The sequence below is a fragment of the Bos indicus x Bos taurus genome, chromosome 3, assembly GCF_003369695.1.
Source record: "Bos indicus x Bos taurus breed Angus x Brahman F1 hybrid chromosome 3, Bos_hybrid_MaternalHap_v2.0, whole genome shotgun sequence".
In the NCBI taxonomy this organism is placed as follows: domain Eukaryota; kingdom Metazoa; phylum Chordata; class Mammalia; order Artiodactyla; family Bovidae; genus Bos; species Bos indicus x Bos taurus.
This window is the reverse complement of record NC_040078.1, coordinates 9,393,718-9,416,803: the sequence shown is the minus strand read 5'-3', so window position 1 is coordinate 9,416,803 and position 23,086 is coordinate 9,393,718. Positions and strand designations below refer to the sequence as shown.

At 44.2% G+C, this 23,086-nt stretch overlaps 2 protein-coding genes across 4 annotated transcripts in view; both read right to left on the bottom strand.

The window, feature by feature from the left end:
- Positions 1–1,635: 1,635 nt before the first annotated feature.
- Positions 1,636–7,096, bottom strand: PEX19 (peroxisomal biogenesis factor 19). 2 transcript variants are annotated; one of them, XM_027528652.1, is made up of 8 exons: positions 7,006–7,096; positions 5,511–5,620; positions 4,934–5,099; positions 4,415–4,500; positions 4,038–4,199; positions 3,138–3,314; positions 2,935–2,979; positions 1,636–2,766 (listed from the first exon to the last, which is right to left on the bottom strand). In XM_027528652.1, exons 1-8 carry the CDS (start codon positions 7,073–7,075, stop codon positions 2,683–2,685), a joined length of 900 nt encoding a protein of 299 aa, XP_027384453.1. In that variant the 5' UTR covers positions 7,076–7,096; the 3' UTR covers positions 1,636–2,682. The 2 variants fall into 2 exon arrangements, with proteins under 2 accessions (XP_027384453.1, XP_027384463.1); XM_027528662.1 differs by having other exon boundaries at positions 4,934–5,078.
- Positions 7,097–12,301: 5,205 nt separating this feature from the next.
- The window catches only part of COPA (coatomer protein complex subunit alpha), a 44,405-nt gene continuing 33,620 nt past the window's right edge, over positions 12,302–23,086 (bottom strand). For both annotated transcript variants that reach the window (XM_027528585.1, XM_027528576.1), the window contains exons 18-33: positions 21,796–21,958; positions 21,548–21,694; positions 20,619–20,808; positions 20,401–20,496; positions 19,160–19,248; positions 18,647–18,770; positions 17,673–17,762; positions 17,397–17,506; positions 16,510–16,587; positions 16,275–16,343; positions 15,622–15,758; positions 15,204–15,390; positions 15,004–15,114; positions 14,305–14,466; positions 13,210–13,404; positions 12,302–12,953 (exon numbers count right to left, since the gene is read on the bottom strand). In XM_027528585.1, coding sequence (XP_027384386.1) covers positions 12,894–12,953; positions 13,210–13,404; positions 14,305–14,466; positions 15,004–15,114; positions 15,204–15,390; positions 15,622–15,758; positions 16,275–16,343; positions 16,510–16,587; positions 17,397–17,506; positions 17,673–17,762; positions 18,647–18,770; positions 19,160–19,248; positions 20,401–20,496; positions 20,619–20,808; positions 21,548–21,694; positions 21,796–21,958 — 2,008 coding nt within the window. In that variant the 3' untranslated portion in view covers positions 12,302–12,893. The remainder of the gene's footprint in view (positions 12,954–13,209; positions 13,405–14,304; positions 14,467–15,003; positions 15,115–15,203; positions 15,391–15,621; positions 15,759–16,274; positions 16,344–16,509; positions 16,588–17,396; positions 17,507–17,672; positions 17,763–18,646; positions 18,771–19,159; positions 19,249–20,400; positions 20,497–20,618; positions 20,809–21,547; positions 21,695–21,795; positions 21,959–23,086) is intronic.

Here is a 23,086-nt window from a genome sequence, read left to right as displayed (position 1 = left end):
CGACTCAGCAGCAGCAGCAGCATAAACATGCACAACTGAAAACTAAGCTTTGTACTGGTTATTTTAAGTAGCAAAAGGAAGGCTAGAAAAATACTAGAAACTTCCTTACAGTGACACATTCTTGCTAAAGAAAAAGTTCATTAAAAGCAACACTCAGATGGAACAAGTATAGAAATGTATCTATTTGGCTGATGCAGCTGTGGAGAGACTGAGGAGGGCCCCAGAGCAGAGCTACTCAGGTAGTTGGAAATTTGTACTGATCTGTGAGTAGTTTACCACTCTGTGACAAGACGAGTTAGAAATTCAGTTTTTAGAAACTTTTTAGCATTTTATTTTTTCATATTCATTTAGGCTGTGCCGTGTGGCATGTGGGATCTTAAATCCTCGACCAGGGATCAAACTGGTGCCCTATGCATTGGGAGCGTCGAGCCTTAACCACTGGACTGTCAAGGAAGTCCCCAGCATTCCAACATTGCTATAATATCTGAACGCATAAAGAGTGGCTTTATCAGGCAGAAGGGATTTGGTCAGTTTGGTGTTGTCAAACTTATATGGTGGGTCGCCCACAATATGAACTGTGCATATGGAAAACATACTGGTGGGCAAAGGACAGGATACTTGTAAAACAGAACACCTGGTCCTTTACCAAAGGACCTTTACCAGTCTGAGAAAGACTGCTCTATCTTTCCATGAGCCCTAGAAGAGTTCAAATAGTATTTTTGGAACAGACAGTAACCTGAGGCCAATCAAATCATGTTCAATGAAAATGAAAATGAAAATGAATGTCTCAGGAACAAAACTAAGGTGGTACCTGTTTAGGTTTCTGGAGTAAGTCCTGGCCAGGCCACAGAAGTGAGAATGTGTAAAAGAAAACTGGCACATGGATCAAGGGGCAGGGCCCTTCTGTCCTTCCCACCCCCCTTCCCATCCTCGTTCAGTTTTTGGCTAGAGCTATAAGGAGACAATTTTGGCCATTCATGTCCTGTGACCACCATCACAGGTCTGCTTGTACTTTCCCATCTCTTGCAGAGGCGAGGAGTCTCAGACTCAGGCCTGGGCTCTTCCCTACTGTGAGGTACAATAGCTGGACCTTCCTAAACAGCCTGAGGTCTTAAAAATATTTCCTTCCTCACCAATACCACAGAACGTGTAGGGGATCTTAAGGGGAGACAAGTCTTAACCCAAGGGAAAGTGTCATGTCAGGTGATCAGAGTGCCACAAATGGTAAGTACAAATTTGCTCTGGTAGTTATTTTCTGAGTGCTGAACGAGGACAGCCAGCTGGTCTGAACCAGAATATCCACCAACATGTGGTACCCAAGATCTACAGATCCACTGGCTCCCATAGTGAAAGGCAAGGTCAGCTCCAACAAAAAAAATTTAGAAAACATGTTAACAATACATTACTAATATTAACATAATAATGTAAAATGTTAAAATACAATACCAACTGAAAGGCTTCAAAAACAGAGAAAATGAGGAATGGTGGTCATTCAGTCTGCTCTACCAACTGAGGTGCAGACTGAGCTGGGAAGAGACGTGATGGTAGAACCCAGCAGTGTTAAGCTAACACACCTCACACGGCAGCGTAGAGAAGCTGAGGAAGATTAGGAAAAGAGCTGGATGAAATACAGACTACCGTCCTCACTCAGAATATTTATTTGTCAGGAAAAAGGGCGCAGGCAGCATCCCACCTCCCTTTTCCCAAGCTACCTCCCTGAATCAATGGGCAGCAGTCAAAGAAATCAGAAGTGTACGTGTGTAAAAGAAAACGGTATGCAACTGGGGAAGAGCAGTCATTCACTTCCTAGACACACTATAATTACAGGCTTGCCAGCGAGACAGCAGGGCTGGTGAGAGTGGTGGATGGACTAGAACAGGGGAAACAGGACAGGACTTTTTCCTCACAGTTTGGGCTCAGAGAAGGGTTGGAATAAAGAGGTATTTAAAGTAGAGAGATGAGAGGAGAGGTAGGGGGTAAAGGAAGGTCAAGGGCTGAGTTCACCCAGATCACATAGCATTATAGAAAGAACCAGGGCAGCTGCTTGAGTTCTCAGGCTGGACAGGGAGCTGAGGACTCTGTACCTGGAGAGAGAATTCCAGGGCTTCTCTTTCAACCTGTGATTAGATGCAAAAGGCCCCCACTTACTTTGGAGAATTCACAACAGTCTGAAGGCAAGAGGGTGTGGCGACAGACCTACGGCCCCAGCCCAGGCTAAGTTTCTTTGCACTCATTCCCAAAGGCCCTGCTTAAGAGAAGTACAGAAATACAGAGTCTTAGGACGCTGTCCCTGATCCCCAGGTCCAAGAGAGGGAGGAGAGACAAGGCACGAAGACCTCGGGTACAAAAGTGAACATCAGTGTGGCCCTGTGTAACATGACTTTGGGAGAGGGAAAAAGGTGCCTGCCCCCAAAGAGTTGCCTTCCTTCACTTGGAAGGTAGCTGGGCCTTTGCTAGCAGCAGAAACCACAATGGAAAGGTTCACAGTAATGATCTGCAGAACAGGCCTTATTCCTACAAAGAGAAAAAGCCTCAGCTGGTATGACACAATCTTGGGTGGGATGACAGATGGCAGTGGGCAGCCACTCTGGTAGACGACACTCCTGCCTCAGTTCTCAGTGCTTCTTCTGACTCCAGACGTTCCCCCATGGCTGGGAATCAGGGAAGAAAGTGTGCTGTGTTTCACATGATCAGACACTGTTCGCCATTGGCACCTGGTGGGCCCGATAGATTAAGGGCATCCAGGTCAAAGTTGAGGCCAGGAGGCTGGAGAAGAGATGAAGGGACTCAGATAACTCCTCCCATTTCAAAAAGTTAGAGCTTTTGAAGGTCTATCCCCTGCAGCCACTATTATTACCTTAGGCGGAATCTCTAAAGGTTACAGAATAATGGAAACTTGGGCTCAGATTAAAGTCTACAAGATGGTATACTCACCATCTCCCCAGCAAGCTCTTTTGGAGGATGGCCCAAATCTTGTAGCTGGAAAATAAGGAGGAACACGAGATAAGCCCGTGCCTTGTGGCCTCCCCTGTGCGCCCTCCCCAACTTTGGTTCGGCTGTGTGGCCTCCTTTCAGGATCTGCCTGCAATGAACACTCAAGCAGAAAGCAGCAGCAGGCAGACAGTGAAAGGCCTTACCTGCTGCATAAGATCCAGCACCACCTCAAAACGAGCCTTCTGAGTGGCCTCACTGTCTGTGGGGGTCTCTGCCTCAAACTGCTCACATATTTTGCCCATGACACTATGTTGTTCCTGATATTTTTCAAATTGCTCTGGAGGTAGAGAGTCTCGGTGAGCCCGCAACCATTCTGGATACTAAGTAAACAGAGAATGGGTGGTGAAGAATTAAGTGAACAATGCGTAAGTAAGGGTCATAAAATACGAAGAACACGAAGGGGCCAGAAAGAGAGGAGAAGGAAAAACTAAATAAGCAAGTTTAGCATGAGAAGCAGCACTGACTTCAATCAGATCACCTGGCTATGCTAGCCTTTATGGTCACCATTTATGACAAACTTTTTCTGTGACGAGCCAGATGGTCAATATTTGAGGCTTTAAGGGCCACATATGGTTTCAGTCACATATTCCTTCTTTTGTGTTTAACAACTTTTAGAAGTCTCTCCAGTAACACTATAAACTCTTTGATGGCAGAGACCATCATTTAAACTACTCTTAAAATTGTTCACAGCATAAAGTCAGTAAACCATCAGTGACATCTTGTTGGAGAAATGAATGAAATTGGAAATGCAAGAAGGAGTTGATCAGACAACAACAGAGTCTTAGACTAGTTTATAGAAAACTATTAATAGAGCTGAAGGATTTCCCTGTCTACCTTAAATATCCTCAGTAAAGTAGCTTTACTCTCTTGGAGACACAACTCCTCCCTAACTCTCCCCCTCCAAATAAATAAACAAAGGAGAAAAAAAGATGAACTTGTACACTTGAGTTACTGTCTTTACAGTCTCTAAATAGACAAAGTAGCCCATAGGAGTTGATACAATGAGGAATAAGGAGGAAAAGCATAAACAGAAGTTCACAAACCTTTTCTGTGATTTCCTTCAGTGACGGGTACAGCACATCCCTGGACAGTAGGTTCTGCATGATACTCTGCATGATGGGGAGGATGGTCCCTTCCCCATCCCCTTCGTCCATGCCCAGCCCTTCCATGGCCTTGGTCAGTTCCTCTTCTGACATGCCAGAGTTCTGGAAAGGACAGAAGAGAAATGAGCAAGTATACCACCTTCTTGGGACACTTACCAACTTTTCAGGTGGGAAAGAACTATTTAAACATGCCTGTAGCAAAATAGTGAGGCAAGAACAGACTTGAGATGATAGCCAAGAGAGTCTGTCTTTTGAGACTCTGCCGGTGAAGTCTCTGTGAGTGGGACCCTTGTGGTTCCCTATCTCTTCCCCCTCACCTGAAGGTCAGTGGCATTCTTGGCTAGTCCACTTAACGTCTCCTTTAGGCAAGAGGTGAATTCTTGTTGGGAAGTCGCATCACTGCCTAGGAGAGATGAAAAGAGCCTAAGTCATTTAGGATTTTAACTGTTTGCTTGCTTAGACTGACCTGGTTACCAGCTTGGACATGGAGCATTTATTAGTGAATTACTACACTCCAAATCTTTGAATACTCTACGTTTATCTTCATAGTTATTTCCACAAATCTACGTGGACTGTGTCTCAGTTTGTTCTCTACAATGACACCCACATTAACACTGATCTTTAAAATTATCCCTTTTCAATAATCTTTTCTGTTACTTTCCAACCTATCTCACCCCTTTCATTAAACAGGGTCTCCTTTTTCCTTCCATCTCCTCCCCTATACCATGGCAGTGGTATCATAATTCCTGTCAACTTTTACAAAAAATTTTGGTGTTGTCAAGGGACAATAACCCAAGAGGTTTGTTCAGATATTTCCCACTGTTTCCCCTCCTTACCTACTCTCCCAGCAGCCTCTGAAAGCTTTTGGAACTGCTCTACCAGGTGGGGCTCTTCCTCAGCCAACTCTTTCATTGCTTTCTCAAACTCTGCAGTGGCTTGGGAAGCCAGCTCGCTGTCAAACAGTTCCTGGAAAAACTTCTCCTGGGAGGCGAAGAGGGCATCCTGCAGGCGACAACGTGGCCAAAGTACATCTCTTACTTGGCGCCCCACTGTACATGGTTTCTGACAGAAGCCACAGGCAGTGGCTCTGGGAGATGCAGTGCTTCCCTCCTACCCACCTCAATTGGACATTCTGACTACTTCTCCTTATGAGAACAGCAAAAAGGCATCCGGCCACTGAGGGAAGGCAATGGGCTGGCATTCCCAATCCAACCATTTAAATCTGTTCTTTGAGATCCCTCTACTTAATCTCAAGTCCCTGTTTCACAAGGACTGAGGCCTGCAAGAGCACTCAGCAATGTGAGGCCAAGGCACCCTCCCCGACTCCCTTCTGGCCCACAAGGGCCTGCCCCACCTCTGCTTGGAGCTGCACACCCATCCCCTCCCCATCCCTTAAGTGGGTAGAATTTATACTTTGGCAGTGTCTCCTGGCGATCTCTTCTGGGGCCCTGAAGCATCAGGGGCCGTGGTGGTAGGAGGGGGTGCTGGGGAGGGTTTGGCCTTATCGAAATCATCAAGAGCACCTTCAGAGACAAGAGACACAGTGTATATGTTGGTGATGGATGAGAATGCAAGGCTAGAGGGGTTTCTGAGCAAAGCATTAAGAAAACAATCTTTCAAGCTGCCAACCTTCCTAAAATGCTCTCCTTTTTTGAGTCTCCCTCTCCTGACCCACTCTTCAATAAGCTTCTCCCTCCCCCTCCCCATTATCTAATGTATTGTAATCATAGAGGAAGAAATCTCTTAAGGTGGAAAAAACATCTCTCAAAGCTGTAAGACGACAGTTCATCTACATGATGCCTCTTTGCCATACTTTAATGGTTCCTAGAAATCCCATACAGATATTCAAGGGGAACAGAGAACACAGATGTCCTTAACCTCCCTAGAACTCACTCTGGAGCCCTACAAGGAATAATCTTTGGCAAGAGAGCAGAAGCCTTAAGATATTTCACCCAGCTTCCCATGGGTCCTGGTACAAACTGAGGGACTCCATATTATACTCCACCGGAGGGCCCTGAACTCTCTTTTCTCTTTCAATTTAGCTCTCCCTCCCCAGAGTTGCTAGAGCTCCCTGTGGCCTCATCTCTGCAGACTCACACAGTCACTTAGCACTTCTCACCATTTCTGTTTATCTTTCCACCTGCCCACTCTGTGACTGAGCAAGAGACAAAAAGTATTCACCTCTACCCTGAAAAACCTCTGTTCTCACCACCACTATATTTGCCAGGCCTAGGAGTAAGACACCAGCCCCACTCTGGACAAGAAACCAAACCAGAGAGGAGTGGATGGCAGGGCTGAGAAGGAAAAGTACAGCCACCTCCTTTCAAAAGAGAACTGTCTTACCCTGAGGCTGTCTCACCCTGTTTTTCAAAATAATGGGAAGGGTTTGAGCTCTGACATGATGAAAGAACTGGAAAGGGGCCTGGTGGATGAAAGGACTGGGAGAAAGAAAGGAGTGTCTTTTCTATTAAGGAGGGCAGGAGCGTGCACAGAAGAACGCACTACAGGTTTGCTAATAGTTAATGGAAGCAATCCGTGGTTGTTCGGTTCGCTGCCCCCCGAGGACCAAATGCTGCTGCTGGTGGGGAGAGTCAGGACTTCAGAACTTACTAAAGTAAGGGGAGTTTGGAGAGGGAGCGTGAAACGTCCTCTGGGTTAGTTTCCCCTCCGGCAGAGTGATCAACAGTGTGGGCCGTTCAGGGACCCAGAGAGAACTCCTCAACTACCGCTGTAGAGGAAGGAGAGGGTGACCCAGAGATTTTCTCGAGGGTCGCAGTCAGACTCTCCGCCCCCGGCCAGCCTTTGGCGAGCCTTACTTGCTCCGCCCCAAACATCGCAGGTTTACCTACCCCCCTGAATGGACCCTTACATCCGCCCTCTTTGGGGCTTTCCCATGACGGGCTCTTACTTTCCAGAAGCTCTTCCAATTCCCGGTCAGCTTCGGCCCGGACACCACCGTCCCCCTCAGCCGCGGCCATCTTGCCACCTCTGACTTGCCGTAGGAGGTGGGACTCCGCAGCTCCGCTCGCCCCGCCCCCGAGCCCGCCCCTCTGCTCGCGCAACCAATGGTATTGTTGGTCCGTGCCAGGCCGCCATTTTTAAAGGGACAGGAGGCTCCAATTCCCACCCCTGCCACCTCTCTTCTTTCTACTGACACGTTGACCTAACAGAGGTGAGTTTACTCTTACCTTCTGCCAGGTTTTTTTTTCTTTTACTGGCCTGGCTTCCTTTCTTTCAACTTCCCACATTACCTGGCTTCCTTATTATTTTTTCCAGAGCTGTGGGTATGCCAAACTGGGACAAACTGCCTACGAGCCACCAGAAGCTGTGCATTTGTAATCAGTAAGGCAGTTGCAGTTACGGCATACCCAACATGGTAGTTTTATCTCACTTCAGTATTTTACTCACATGTCATCTTCTCTGAAATGCCTTCTTTGGCCTCACTAAATAAAACTGCAACCCCTCCCACACACATACATATACAAATCCTGTCCACTTTCCCTCCATTTTTCTCAACCCTTACCTCTATCTGACATACTGTATGTTTTACTTATTTATCATTTCTATCTCCCCTTAAGCCCTTTGCAATTTAAGCACGATGATGGCAAGGATTTTCATCTGTCATCTTCAGTGCTGCATCCCTAGCTCCTGGGCTAGGGATTAAAACTTAGGCATTCATTGTCTACTCTTTGCTCTCTCAGATCCTAAAGAGGCATGTTTCTCTGCAGAATCTACTGGCTATCTCACATTTCCTGTACCCCATTAAAACTATCACAGGGCCAAGAACTTAGAACTCGATTATTAATCAAATTGGGTAGAAAAGTGACTCTTGGACTTTGGATTAAGCAAAAAGGCTACTGTAGAGTTCCCTTCCCTGAACAGAAAAACATCTACTTGTGCTTTATTGACTACACCAAAGCCTTTGACTCTGTGGTTCACAACAAACTGTGGAAAATTCTTCAAGAGATGAGAATACCAGACCACCTGATCTGCCTCCTGAGAAATCTGTATGCAGGTCAAGAAGCAACAGTTAGAACAGGACATGGAACAACAGACTGGTTCCAAATCGGGAAAGGAATCCACCAAAGCTATATATTGTCACCCTGCTTATTTAACGTATATGCAAAGTACATCATGAGAAATGCTGGGCTGGATGAAACACAAGCTGGAAACAAGATTGCCGGAAGAAATATCAATAACCTCGGGCATGCAGATGACACCACCCTTATGGCAGAAAGTGAAGAAGAACTAAAGAGCCTCTTGATGAAAGTGAAAGAGGAGAGTGAAAAAGTTGGCTTAAAACTCAATATTCAGAAAGCTAAGATAATGCATCTGATCCCATCACTTCATGGCAAATAGATGGGAAACAATGGAAACAGTGAGAGAATTTATTTTCTTGGGCTCCAGGATCATTGCAGATGGTGACTGCAGCCATGAAATTAAAAGACACTTGCTCCTTGGAAGAAAAGCTATGACCAACCTAGACAGCATTTTAAAAAGCAGAGACATTACTTTACCACAAAGTTCTATCTAGTCAAAGCTATGGTTTTCCCAGTAGTCATGTATGGATATGAAAGTTGGAGTATAAAGAAAGCTGAGCATTGAAGAATTGATGCTTTTGAACTGTGGTGTTGGAGAAGACTCTTGAGAGTCCCTTGGACTGCAAGGAGATCCAACCAGTCCATTCTAAAGGAGATCAGTCCTGGGTATTCATTGGAAGGACTGATACTGAAGCTGAAACTCCAATACTTTTGCCACCTGATAGAAAGAACTGACTCCTTGGAAAAGACCCTGATGCGGGGAAAGATTGAAGGCAGGGGGAAGAGGGGACGACAGAGGATGACATAGTTGGATGCATCACCGACTCAATGGACATGAGTTTGAGCAAGCTTCTGGAGTTGGTGATGGACAGGGAAGCCTGGTGTGCTGCAGTCCATGGGGTCACAAAGAGTTGGACATGACTGAGTGACTGAAGTGAACTTCCCTGACTTATAGCCTTTTCTCTACACAGAAGTGAATCATGTGTAGTTGGGGGAGACTCAGATAAAGACAACTCCAGACATCCCTTCCCTTCTCTGGAATTGTTCTATTTAGATCTGCCAGAATGCATCAACTGCCTTAGACAAACCTACTTTACCACTTAGAGGGCATCTGCTGTTGTTCAAAATCCTATGTGGGGCACCATGGAGGACAGAGAGAGAAATCAGGACCAGCCCTTGCTGTTAAGGTAGTTGTCTGGGCATTAGGCTGGAGGTGGGTATAGACATAGACACAGCAAGTATGGCCAAGGTCATTGTCTTATAAGAATTCAGGATAAAGTATCATAAAGTTTAAAAGGGAGAAACCACATCTAAATGAAAAAACTCACTTCCTGACTTTCATCCTTAGCTTCCTAAACACACTTGAGTACTATGTCAAGCACCAGATTAGGTACTTACTCTTTCCTTGACATATAAGGCACATACTTTTAAAGTCATACCTGTGCAAAACCTGCTGTGATCGTCCAAGCACACGTACTGTAACTTGGGAAAAACACTCTGAACTAGAAGTCAGAAGACCTAAATGCTAGTCTCAACTCTGTTATTAAATTGCTTTGCTCAAAACCTTTCTCCACTCTAGGACTCTATTACAAATATGATTAAAAAAAAACAAAACAAAACAAAACATGAAAGCTGAAACTCTAAGGTTGTTTTCACATCTAAACTTCTGTAATCTAATTCTTCCCTGATTAATCTCTTTCTCCCCAATAGCTGTAACATCTATTCCAGGTTAACTCCAAACTGCTTATATGTGTCTCTCTAATACAACTGTAGTTACAACAAGCACATGTTACAGGTATTTCTATTGGCTTCACATTAATATAGTACTATAAGTATGCTAATAAGGAAAGTATCAGATAATTGAATGGAGTTGAAAATAGGCATGGTTGTTCTATTTCTTAAACTCGCTTTACCATTTTTTATGAATTTGTTTACTGGTTGCACGGGGTCTTTGTTGGTGTATGCACTTTCTTTAGTTATGGAGACAGGGGGCTGCGCTTCAGTTGCGGTGCATGGCTTCTTGTTGTGGAGCGCACGCTCTAGGTGTGCAGGTTCAATAGTTGTGGTGCATGGGCTTAATTGTTCCATGGCATGTGCAGTCTTCCCAGACCAGGGATTGATACCATGTCTCCTTCATTGGCAGGTGGATTCCTATCCACTGTACCACCAGGGAAGTCCATTAAACTTGCTTTACTACTGAAACGCCTAACACCTCATCTCAGTATTTACTCATCTCCTACCTTTCATGTATAGTGAACATTGCTGCAAGAGTATTTTACAGCCTTTTCTTTGTATCACTCTCTTGATTAAGGACATTTTTGGTTCTCCACTGTTTATTCAGTTCAGTTCAGTTCAGTCGCTCAGTCATGTCCAACTCTTTGCATCCTCATGAACTACAGCACGCCAGGCTTCCCTGTCCATCACCAACTCCCAGAGTTCACCCAAACTCATGTCCATTGAGTCGGTGATGCCATCCAGCCATCTCATCCTCTGTCGTCCCCTTCTCCTCCTGCCCGCAATCCCTCCCAGCATCAGGGTCTTTTTCAGTGAGTTAACTCTTCGCATCAGGTGGCCAAAGTATTGGAATTTCAGCTTCAGCATCAGTCCTTCCAATGAACACCCAGGACTGATCTCCTTTAGGATGGACTAGTTGGATCTCCTTGCAGTCCAACAGACTCTCAAGAGTCTTCTCTAATACCACAGTTCAAAAGCATCAATTCTTCGGCATTCAGCTTTCTTCACAGTCCAACTCTCACATCCATACATGACCACTGGAAAAACTATAGCCTTGACTAGATGGACCTTTGTTGGCAAAGCAATCAGAACACTGCTGCAAGAATATTTTACAGCCTTTTCTTTGTATTACTCTCTTGATTAAGGACATTTTTGGTTCTCCACTGTTTATTAATCAGCTTCAAATTCTTGTCTGGTATTCAATTACTTCACATTTATCCATTTTGTTTCCCAGTTGGTGATGGACAGGGAGGCCTGGCGTGCTGCAGTCCATGGGGTGGCAAAGAGTCGGACACGACTAAGCTGAACTAAGATTATGTAAGCTTCATGAGGATTGTCCACTTTTTTCATATCCCTTAGTTCATTATGTTTATATTGATATGCAAAACTAATTTTATAATTTAAGTTTTAAACTTAAAAAACTTTTACCAAAATAATCAATTTGCCTAGGTTACAATAAGAATGTTTATAACTGTTATGAAATTAGTATGCAAATTTTTTGAAAAGGCAGACTTATTTTGGGGATACTATGTTTAAGAAGGCATCTTTTTAAAACAAATTTTAAAATGTGAGATCTTAGTTCCCCAACTAGGGATTGAACCTGTGCCTCATAGAGTGGAAGTACAGTCTTAACCACTGGACCAAGGAAGTACCAAGAAAGCATCTTTTAAAGCTAAAAAGATACATAGGCCTGCACTCTTTGATGTAGGAATCACACAATTCTAGGAGTTTATCCTCCAGGCTCACTTTCCCCACCTGTACAATGTATGTTCAAGATATTCATTGCACCACTGTTTATAATAGTCAAATATCAATCAATAAGTATATCCATCAATAAAAAGACAACTTAAAATCCTTAAGTAGTATGCTTCCATTTAGATACAAATAGGGGGATAGGGAAGAACACATTGACATCTGCTTGTATATACATTTTAAAAAAAACCTCTGGCAGGATTTAAGGAAGCTAACAATGGCAGTTACCTGTTTTGGGGAAGGTGATAGGAACTGGGTGGCTGAGGGAAAGCAGAGGAGGAAGACATCACTGAATAGCTTTCTAAATTTATTGATTTGTGAACTAAATGTACTGTTTATTGAAAACATGAATTTGAAATGACAGTACATATTTTCATCAAAGGTGCATTATATCACACTACCAAATTAATCTTATTACATGACAAGCAAAATATGTTGTACTATATAGAGTGTATTACTAATTAGCAATAGATGGAAGGTTACAGTCAACAATGGAATAGGGAACTACTTGCTTTCTACCATTCTCACAGCAGTTTACTTTAAAAAAATCAATGGGTATTTACTATCTTTGTAATTAAAAATAATTATTGAAGGAAAGATATCTGCTTGGATGGGGCAGCTACATGAAGTAAGGAGGAATGTGAGCGTGTCCAGGAAACAAATGACAAACCACAAAACTCTCATAAAAATCTACTTTATTTCGTGTGAGAAACAAAATACAGGAACAATCTTTGGAAAGAATCAACAAAAGGTGATATGCATTTCTGGGAAAACAAACAGTTTCTTCTCAGACTTTAAGTTTCTGGGCACAGAGAGGCTATATCTGCCTAGGAGTTTAAATGCCCAAGGAAAATGGGGATGGCTAAGAGCTTGGTATGACTGAGTTAAAGACGCTATCTTATTTATTACATCTCATTCCTTTCTAACAAAAGGTACACATGGGGTGGAAAGGGAAAGGATAAATATTGAAGGAATTTACTATTTAAATGTTCATCACAAATGTTCTTTGAAAGATCTAGGCTGGAAAGGCAAGGCTAAGTGTGACCACAACTATAAGTCACCTTGAGAAGACGAGAGGTTCTCAGAGGCGACAACAACAACAAAGTCAGGTTTAGACTTGATTAGCCATACAAGAAGAGAAAAGGACATTAGATTTTAAGGCAGGGAGAACTAAACACCAACACGAAGAGTAGTTAAGGAAGAAAGAGCTAGAAGAATATAAAGACTCTGCAGGAAACATGGTGTTTCACCCTACACACAGAAAGGGGCCTCAGCGAAACTGCAGAGGGCTGATCCTCAAACCGATCACGTCTTTGCCAATCTCTGTCACCTGTGGAAGAAGAAAAAAGATTAGGGGTTTTTGAGGGTGAGAAGCCTAGAGAGTCTACTCCCTGCCCTCCTAGTGAGCACAGGCGAGTGCTTTGTTATGGTTACTGATTGGTAAGGAGTGGTGGGGAGAAGTTCTACCTTTCTCCAATGTCATTACCTTAAGGTGTGAGGCGGGAATACAGGAAACAAAAGGACCAATATGCCTTCTTTCCCCTTCCCTCAATACTCTAGATTCATTTCTCAAGGACAGTACTTACCGTAGTGACCTTGCAGATCTGACCCTTAAACTCAGGGGAATAGCAGGCCCCACTGAGCGGACATTTCTCCACTGGCTTTCCACGGTAGATGGGCCGATAAGATGCAGCACAGATGTCGAAAGGGTTGTGCATGTCATAATTGAGCTGATAGGCATCTGTGGGGTTTTTCTCACAGGCAGACAGGATTTTGCGGGTCTAAGGGAGGGAAGGAATGTTTTATTTAAAAGGACTGAAAACTGCACACCACAACTCAAATGACCTCAACACCATGGTTTAGCAGTTTCTTTGATGCAAGAAGCAATTGTACTGAGTGAATACAGAATATGTCCTCCGCACAGGTCATATGAAGGAATAATAACTGCCATTCCTATTGTATCACGGTTTTTCCTTTTCTATCCCAAAGTGGCTCTATGGAACTAGACCCATAGTGAAGTGAAGTGAAAGTCGCTCAGTCATGTCCAATTCTGCGACCCCATGGACTATACAGTCCATGGAATTCTCCAGGCCAGAATACTGGAGTAGGTAGCCTTTCCCTTCTCCAGGGGATCTTCCCAATCCAGCGATCGAACCCAGGTTTCCCGCACTGCAGGTGGATTCTTTTACCAGCTGAGCCACAGGGGAAGGCCAACTAGACCCATACTTCTCCACGAAGTCTGAGAATTGTCAGGGTTAGCCAGGAAAGGGTTAATACTGGCTTTCACTGCCCAAATAAAAAAGCTTTCAGAAAGCACAAGTAATGGGACATGTATATATATGGAGGTAACTGGTGTTGGTAAGGAGAAACCTTGAACTTAAGGACAGTGCGGGGCTGACTTTCAGCTACAGAGGAGCTATTTGATGTCACAGGTCACATTCTCACAGTGGAGCAATGTCTGAGTAAGGTATTTGCTTAGTTTCCAGGAGTTAAAGGGGGTCCTCATGCCATACAGAGGTCCTCATCCTCTGTATGTAAACAGAGGATGGCATCTTGTTGGCTCTTTTGTTGAATGCTGTAATACAACACTTTGTTTCTGAGACAAGAACCTTGGTCTTTGACCCCCTCCATGTAAGAGGAGATCCAGTTCTCCTATGCTCACTGAAGGAGTTCCCATATACCTGTTGAGCCACCTCCGGCTTGGGCCCGAGTTCCAACAGGCGCCGAGCAAAGGCGGCAGCAGTCCTGAAGTTCTTGAGCTTGAAGAAGAGGTTGAGGGCTGTACGCAACACCAGGATCATGTGCACTGGCTGCAGGTTTGAGTGGGTGAAATAGGCTGCCATCTGGTGGACAGAAGGAGGAACATGTCAGGCTGATGCTAAAGCTAGGCTAGATCATTTATAAGTTGTTACACATGCATTAAAAACACAACAAAACAACCAAATAAAAACCAGACTGGCTATAAAACAGAGAAAGCTTCTGCCTCCTAGTTATAGAGAACTTATGGGATGAGAAAGAAAGGTGGAGAAATACATTCTATTGTCACAGAAACAGGCCCAAATTTCTCTTACTCCCCACATTGAGACCTAAAGAATTCAGACTCCATAGAGGCTTCCCAGGTGGCACTAGCAGTAAAGAACCCACCTGCCAGGGCAGGAGAGGTAAGAGACCCTGGTTCGATCCCTGGGTAGGGAAGATCCCCTGGAGACAGAAATGGCAACCCACTCCAGTATTCTTGCCTTGAGAATCCCATGGACAGAGGAGCCTGGCGGGCTACAGTCCAGAGGGTCGCAAAGAGTCGGACACGACTGAAGTGACTTACTATTTATTCATTCAGAGGGTATAAGGGAGGATGCCTCTGTACTGCTCAGAGGTCTTACCTCACAGATGCGCTTCTGCTGTTCTAGAGTTTCCTTGGGCAGTTTCTTCCTTTCTGTCTCCATGGACAAACCCACAATGTACTCACGGCAAATGGTGATAAGCTGCTGAGCCTGGAGATAGGGGACAAAAGAAGGTCACGGTACAGATGCACGACTGGGGGGGTGCCTAGCACTGTGACAAGCAGCTAGACTGCTCTCACCTCTGCAATCTCTTGTTTATTGTCTACAACAAGAAGTGGCACGCTGAGTAAAATGGACCGGAATTTTTCCACAGCCTCCTCAAACTTGCCAACTGTGGTGAGCTGGTAGCACAGCTGCAACCGTTGGATGAGGTCATTAAGCTTCAGGCCCACAGCTGGTACACCGTTCTTCAGCCCTGCATCCTTCCTGAAAGAGAAAAGTAGAAAGAAGACAGGATGATTAGGAGCCCACCTCAACCTAACTTCTTCTGGAAACATGATCACAACAGCCTACAGTGAAAAAAGCCAGGGAAAAGTGCCAAGTCAAAGATCTTTTCCTACTAGGAAACATCAGCTCTGGGACAATGCTGATATTCCCTGAGGCTACCATCTGAAATATCTACCACAAGCTGGAACAGAGAGAAGCAAGGGGCCTTACCAATTGCGATTAGGATAGCCATACATGGAGGGCAGGCAGGGCAGAGCCTGATAGGTGGTGCGGCCTCGGGCATAGGTCTGCAGGAACAGTTGCTTGTAGGGGCCAAACTGGGTTACCCCTACTTGGTCGTGAAGGAGCTGGAATACAAGAGGAAGAAAACATAAGGATCTGAGCTCTGCTACTTAAAAACTAGTTGACCCTGGGCAAGGTATTTAAGTTCTCTCTACTTGGTTCCTCATCAATAAATTATATTTAATTATAGGACCTACTTCATTAAATAATACCCATAAAGCATTCATGATAGTGACTGGCAAACAGTCAACATTAGATGTTAGTGGTTGCTGCAGCTGTTGGTACTGTTATTGCTACCACAGCACATGGCTTAGTGTTCAAAACATACACCTGTTCATGAAGGGGTGAAGGGGTGCTGACTTCATTGATGTGAGCCAGAAAGCAGGCTATAAACCAGTGGAAAATGGCTGGAAGAATCCTCTTTAAGAGATTACTAAGCCGTACTGAAAGCAGATGAGAGGTGATACATATACACCTCTGCCCTTGTGGGTATAATAATTTCCATCTGGTTAAGATGAGTCAGCCATCCCCCTGGGACCCCAGGCACATTCGGTGAAGGCCAAGGTAACTTTAAGACTCACTCGCATGGCTGTTTCAAAAGAGCCGGCCAGGATGTGATCAACTGGAAGCTGAGAGTTATTACACCAGATCTAACAAGGAACAGAAAACCCAAGACAAGTGAACTTTTGCTCTTTCTCTTCCCAACAATCCTACTCTATATCTGTAACAGAAGAGTGTCAATATTCTTTACACATGTAATCAAGTATAGCCACCTCACAAACATTTACCCCTCCAGGGCTGTATTTCTCTGCTTACCTGAGTTGGGCTGGTTCCCTTGGTTGGGGGCACAAAGAACCCATCCTCAGCTCCCCCAGCTGCCCCAGGGGGTATATCCTAGGGGAAAAAGAGAAATGAGTCATTTTTTAAGGCATTCAAGCAATTTGTCCTGATCAGTTCAGTTCAGTCGCACAGTAGCATCCAACTCTTTGCGATCCCATGGACTGTAGCACGCCAGGCCTCCCTGTCCATCACCAACTCCCCGTCTACTCAAACTCATGCCCAATGAGTCGGTGATGCCATCCAACGATCTCATCCTCTGTCGTCCCCTTCTCCTCCCACCTTCAATCTTTTCCCAGCATCAGGGTCTTTTCCAATGAGTCAGCTCTTTGCATCAGGTGGCCAAAGTATTGGAGTTTCAGCTTCAGCATCATTCCTTCCAATGAATACTCAGGACTGATTTCCTTTAGAATGGACTGGTTGGATCTCCTTGCAGTCCAACGGACTCTCAAGAGTCCTCTCCACCACCACAGTTCAAAAGCATCAATTCTTCAATTGATGCTTCAAAAGCATCAATTTGTCCTGATAAATCTAAACAAAACTATCTTATTCCCAGCCTCTGCTGGTGAGGGGTGGTGGTTGTGGAAGATGATTCTCAAAATAGTAGAAATTTCAGTAGTTGTAACAAAAGCTATATACGAAAAGTTCCAATTCAAACAAAAAAGCTTGCTGCCTTTTCATAAGCTGCCACTGTACAACCCTAGTTATGTTCTTCTATCTTTCAAGTGGGAGATAAAGAGCAGATTAGGAGGATCTAGATCTCCGCCCTTTTGGGGTCCTTAGGACAGGGGTCGGGGGGTGACAAGGCTGCTGACCTCCACAGGGGTAAATGGAGAGAACCATACAAGGGTGAGAATTCCACTTACCAGCTCAGGAGGAAGCTCCAGATCTTCTTCCACATCCCAGCCACCTCCTTCTTCTTGTCCCTTGCCAAGAGCATCATCCCCCAAACCTTCTGTAGCCTCTACAAACCCATCTGTAAGGAAAATCCAGGCACAAAATAGATTTGCAACATGACAATTTTAGCCAAAGGCAAGAAAAATGTTGGGATCCCATGGTCCAGGACCCTGCAGAACTGCCCACAGCCCAGTCCCACTCCAAGGAGCCCATCTGCCCAGAACAGCCCGAGATGAGCATCTTACCTTCATCCAGCTGCAGCTCAGCATCCTCTCCCCAGCCCTCAGTACCAACAGTGTCAATGTCAATGTCAGCAGCCAGCGCGCCTCCCTTCCCTACAGTGGGAAGGGACAGAAAGGAGCTGGTTATAGTCGGTTAACTCTGAGATTCGGCCTCCTCTGCAGGCAAGATGTATCCCTAAGAAGCAGGTGCCAATGCTTTGTCTACTTACTGTTTTTGTTTATTATTTGTTTTTGTGGTATCTATGTCATGCTAACTTGCAGGTTAGCATAGGTTTCACAGAATGAAGGAATAGAAGAGAGATGAAAACAACTGACCTTCCTGCTAGCAAAAACTGCCTCTTAAACAATCTTTTCCTAACCAGCCTTCGGTACCAATTCTTGGCATTTCTTGCTGAGATCTTTGCTAAGTTAGCACCACTACTGTGTAAACAGGGTGTGAGGACAAAGGTTAGAGGGGAGGATATGGACGAAAGAGCAGTGCTGGGTACAAAATGCCCAAGGTCTATTTAAGTAGGCTCTTAGTTGCCAAGAAACTCGGAAGAAACAAATTAGTAGACTTTTCCAAGAAAACAGTGTAAAGATGAGTGGCAGTGAGTATAGTCACATGACAGAATTGAGGCAGCTGAGGTTTGTATCTTAAGATTGTATGTCATGAATGATAAAACACAGAATGGAGAGTATGACTACATATATGGTAAAACCTAAGAAAATACACCGAAAGTTAACAGTGGTTGTTAGAAGCATGAACCAAGAGACCTCTTTCCCTCCTATTTTCTGAATTTTCATGATCTCAGCATGATTTTATTCAGTTTTTAAAAGGCTGTACAATAACTCTGATTGGCATTTCAGTGCTCCATGAGGCGTCACACAGAAAAAAGAATAGATGGAAAGGACATTATGGCTAAGGGTACTCTCTAGAACAGTTTCTCACAAAACAAGCACACAACAAAAATGCTATGGAAGAAGTGGACATCTACCCTTGCTGGCAATGGAGCCCTCGAAGAACCCTTTGGACACAGTCAGTAAGGGCCAGTTGGTATCCAACGGCATGATGGGTGCAGGTGGCTGAAGCAACTTGGCATTAGGGTCAATGTCGGGGATCTGGAAGGCAAGAGAAGGTTAAAAGCAAACAGCTCTCAGGAACATTGTAGGGGAGGTTGTGGAGCTTCTTTTGATCTCAGTGGGAGTGACATTTATAAGTTTGAAAGTGAAAGTGAAGTTGCTCAGTCGTGTCCGACTCTTTGTGACCCCATGGACTGTAGCCCACCAGGCTCCTCCGCCCATGGGATTCTCCAGGCAAGAATACTGCAGTGGGTTTGCCATTTCCTTCTCCAGGGGATCTTCCTGACCCAAGGATTGAACCCAGGTCTCCCGCATTGCAGGCAGTCGCTTTAACCTCTGAGCCACCAGGGAAGCCCCTTGTAAGTTTAAATAGTCCCAAGATATCAGAGTTAATCCTGTAATCAGAGACACTTTACATAAAGACTCACTGTCTCCTTCTCTGGGTCAAATGTCTCCTTCAGGCTCTCAGCTTCTTCGTCTAAGCCGTGGGTAGCAGCTGTGAGATAGGCCAGTGACTCTGTGAAGAAAACAGACTTTGTGGTAAAGGTACATTTCCAAGTGTACCATCAGCATCCTGATGTCAGCCTCCTGGTATTCAAGTCCTGGCATAATCCGCTTCCCTTAAGTGTGGGCTGGACTTATGGACTCACTTCTAAGGAACAGCACGTGGGAGAAATGATGGGATGTCATTTGTGAAATCAGCATACAAAGATACGGCTTAATCTGAGGGGCCCCACCTGCTCTAAGGGAAACCAGCTGCCATACTGTGAACCGCCCTATGGAAAAGCCTACATAGCAGAAAACTGACGTCTTCCAGCAGATAGCCAGCGAGGACCCAAGGCTTGCCCACAGCCACACGGTGAACATGGGAGTGGATCCTCCTCCACTCGAGCCTTGAGAAGTCTGCAGTCTTGGCCAACACCTTGATTGCAGCCTAATGAAAGCTAGTGAGCCAGAGGCTCTCAGCTAAGTCACACTGCAAACTGAGATAACCAATGTTTATTGTTTTAAACTACTGTTTTGGGTAACTAGCTATACAGTGATAAATAACTAAAACAGTTGCTTATCCTTAAGATCTATCAGTGTTAACAAGAACCTTGAACTCATTCCTTTCTCTTCTCTTTCACATCCCACATCAGTCCCCTTCAACAAATTATGTTGGTTCAACCTTTAAAATATATGCCAAATCTGACCACTGCTCAGCTGTTCACAGGCAGCACCTTGGTCCAAACCACATCTTTCACCTTTCTTATTCCCTAATGTATCTCAAGTGCTAGTGTGATGCTTGGTATATACCGTGGGTTCTCAAAAAATATCCCTTAAATATAAAATAAATATATGAGTAAAACCCCCAGACTTGAAGTAAATAATAAAACTCTAATGGCATTCAACCAACTACATTTACTATAGTATCTGCTCCAGGACCTTTTAAAACCCACTTTCCCAGTGATATTAGCTATTTTCCTACCAGTGTCTACAGAAACTATATTTTCTGGCCGTCCCTCCATTTGGCTTTGAAGAAAGTCTTCTGAGCATGGTAGGAGCATGCGGTCTCTTCTGAAAAATGTGCAATGAAGGAAATCCCCTCACCACTATACATGAATAACTTGCCATAAAGAAAGTACTTCCTGAGGCCACCCCCCACCCCATGTGAGTTCTGGATACTTACTCTGCCCACAGTTCTTCAGGATCCGCACCCGCTCGGACACATCTCCCAGGTAAAGGGCATTCTGATAATGGCCACTCATGTCCTTTCGTATCTCAGCTGCACCAAGACAGTAAGAGGCACTCAGTTAGGTCTTCTCTCTCAAGTTCTCTCTTGCCTCTATTTGCCGTCTTCCTCCCCACAAAGACCCCTCTTCCCATCCTTAGTTTCTGGGGTCTTACCAATCTTCATCATCTTGCGAAGTTTCTCTAGGTTGCCAGTGATAAGGTACAAGAAGGAAAGTTTGTCAAAGTTTTTGGTGCGCTGATAACACATTTCCACAATCTGGTGGTTCCCCTGTAGTAAGGCCACCTCTCCCAGCTTTTCCCAGCAGTTCTTGTCATCTAGTGCTTTGGCTGCTTCCAGAGCAATCTAAAGAATCCCCAGGATTAGAGTTAACAAGTTGGAGGTTATTATGACTGAAAACCAGAGTCTGCAGACAAAATGTCCATCTCTAAATAAATCTTCCAAGCAACTCTTTATACTTCATTCCACCTAGCTTTGCTTTCAGTAATTCTACTGAAAATTCAATCAACAAATGGGATCCCTTAGGATCCATGGATCAAAGTGTCAGATCATATTATCTTCCTCCTCAGAAATTTACAACAAAATCATCTTCTAGCAGTTACTGATTTCATACAGTCAATTGTTGCTTAGCTATCATATTTCCTATCTGCCAGGTCTGACGAACAGTGTGGCTCCTCAGAAGAAGTAATGGAAGAAGGAAGTTCAGAACTATTTCCACCCACTTAAAAATAATGTTTACAGACTCTACACCTCAACATTTAGTAAGTGTTCCTTCATCCAAGCAGCCAATCGGCAAATCAATGTCAAGGAAATAATGAGATTTTTCTAATTCTATCCTATCATGCTTCTGTTGTAAAAGTTATTGAATTCAGACTAACTCAGAATGACAACAACAGTAGAAATGCTGTGGCAGAAGCAAAAATGGGCAAATAAGCAACAGGAAGATGGCTCCACAACTTAAAAAATCCTAAAATTCATTACATTGGCTGAAGAAGCAAGCCCAGAGTAATGTCTTCCCAAGGCCACCGTAACCCCCTCGCCTCCTCTGCAACAAAGTAGGGGCTTATAACCCTACTTCTCTCACCTCAATGTTTCCACACTCCAGTGCCAGACTAAAGCGAGTTTTTTCATCCTTGACGAAATGCAGTGCCACTTCAGGATATCCCTTCTTCTGAAGATAAGCAATGATAGACTGGCCTACAAGTTTCGCATTTCTCACCATGTGTAGCACCTAGACATTTGGGGTGGGGTAGGCAGGAAATAGAGATCATTTATAGGAAAAAAGGAGCACTGCCCCTCTCAATACTCCTAATATGCTTCCTCATTTCATACCTCGTCATATTTTCTGTTGATCAGGGCCAGTTTGAACTTGAACTCAGTGGGATCAATGGTGAGCACCCGAGGACGACACTCCCTGTCCAGGCAATATACATTGTTGCCCTTCACCCGCGTGACGTAGATAGGTAAATCCAGAGTTCGGATGATCCCGTAGTCCCTGAGAATAAGAGTTGAAGAGCACAATTTTCAGCAAATGCATGGGTAAACCCAGCCTATAAGGAAGTAAGACAAGTCTAGGACCTAATCTTTTATCTTCTCATTACCCCTTTCTCAAGTGCCATTTGAACAATGGTATAGATGTGAAGTGAGTCAAAAAACAGCAGAACTAAATGCCAGACTTATTTGATTCTCTTGTGTGAAGTGGGAAAAGGTGGGGCAGATGGTATGATTTCTCTTTATAAGCTAATACTCTACAGTCTAAGAGACACAGCTATCAGAACCAGACCTGAAAGTTAAAAATCTTAAGTTCTGATATATAATCACTAGCCCGCTGCTGCTACTGCTTAGTCACTTCAGTTGTGCCCAACTCTCTGATGCTAGGGACTGTAGCCTGTCAGGCTCCTCTGTCCATGGGATTCTCTAGGGAAGAGTACTGGATTGGGTTGGCATGCCCTCCTTCAGGGGATCTTCCAGACCCAGGGACTGAACCCGGGTCTCCTGCACTGCAGGCAGATTCTTTTACTGCTGAGCCACCAGGGAAGCACCACTAGACTACTATCAACAGCTAAATCCTTCCTTATAAGCTATAAGTGAAAGTAGAAGACAGGTACGTGTGACGACTTCTGACATACAAAGAAATGATGCAAAGCATGTAATGTTTTAAACTAAACAAAAATTAAAAGTTTACAAATGAAAACTTATGACTATAGCTAACACAATACTTGAAGGATAATTTATAGTGTTAAGTACACACATATTAGAAGAATACTCAAAAATTAATGAGCTCTATATGTTTAATATTAGGAGAAAGACTAAAAATTAATAAGTATCCATCTCAAAGACTTTATTGTTCTTTTAAAAGTTAAAACAAAGAATATACTTGGAAGGAAAAGAATAAAGCCAATAGTAGAAATTAAGAAATAGAAAACAAAAATACAATAGAGAAGTTCAAATTATTTGAAAATAGCCTAATAAACTAAAAATAAAGTGGAAAAGATTTGTGGACCTACTATGGCAACCCACTCCAACATTCTTGCCTGGAGAATTCCATGGACAGAGGAGCCTGGGGGCTATAGTCCCCAGAGTCACAAACAGTCAGACACAATTGAGAGACTAACACTTTCAC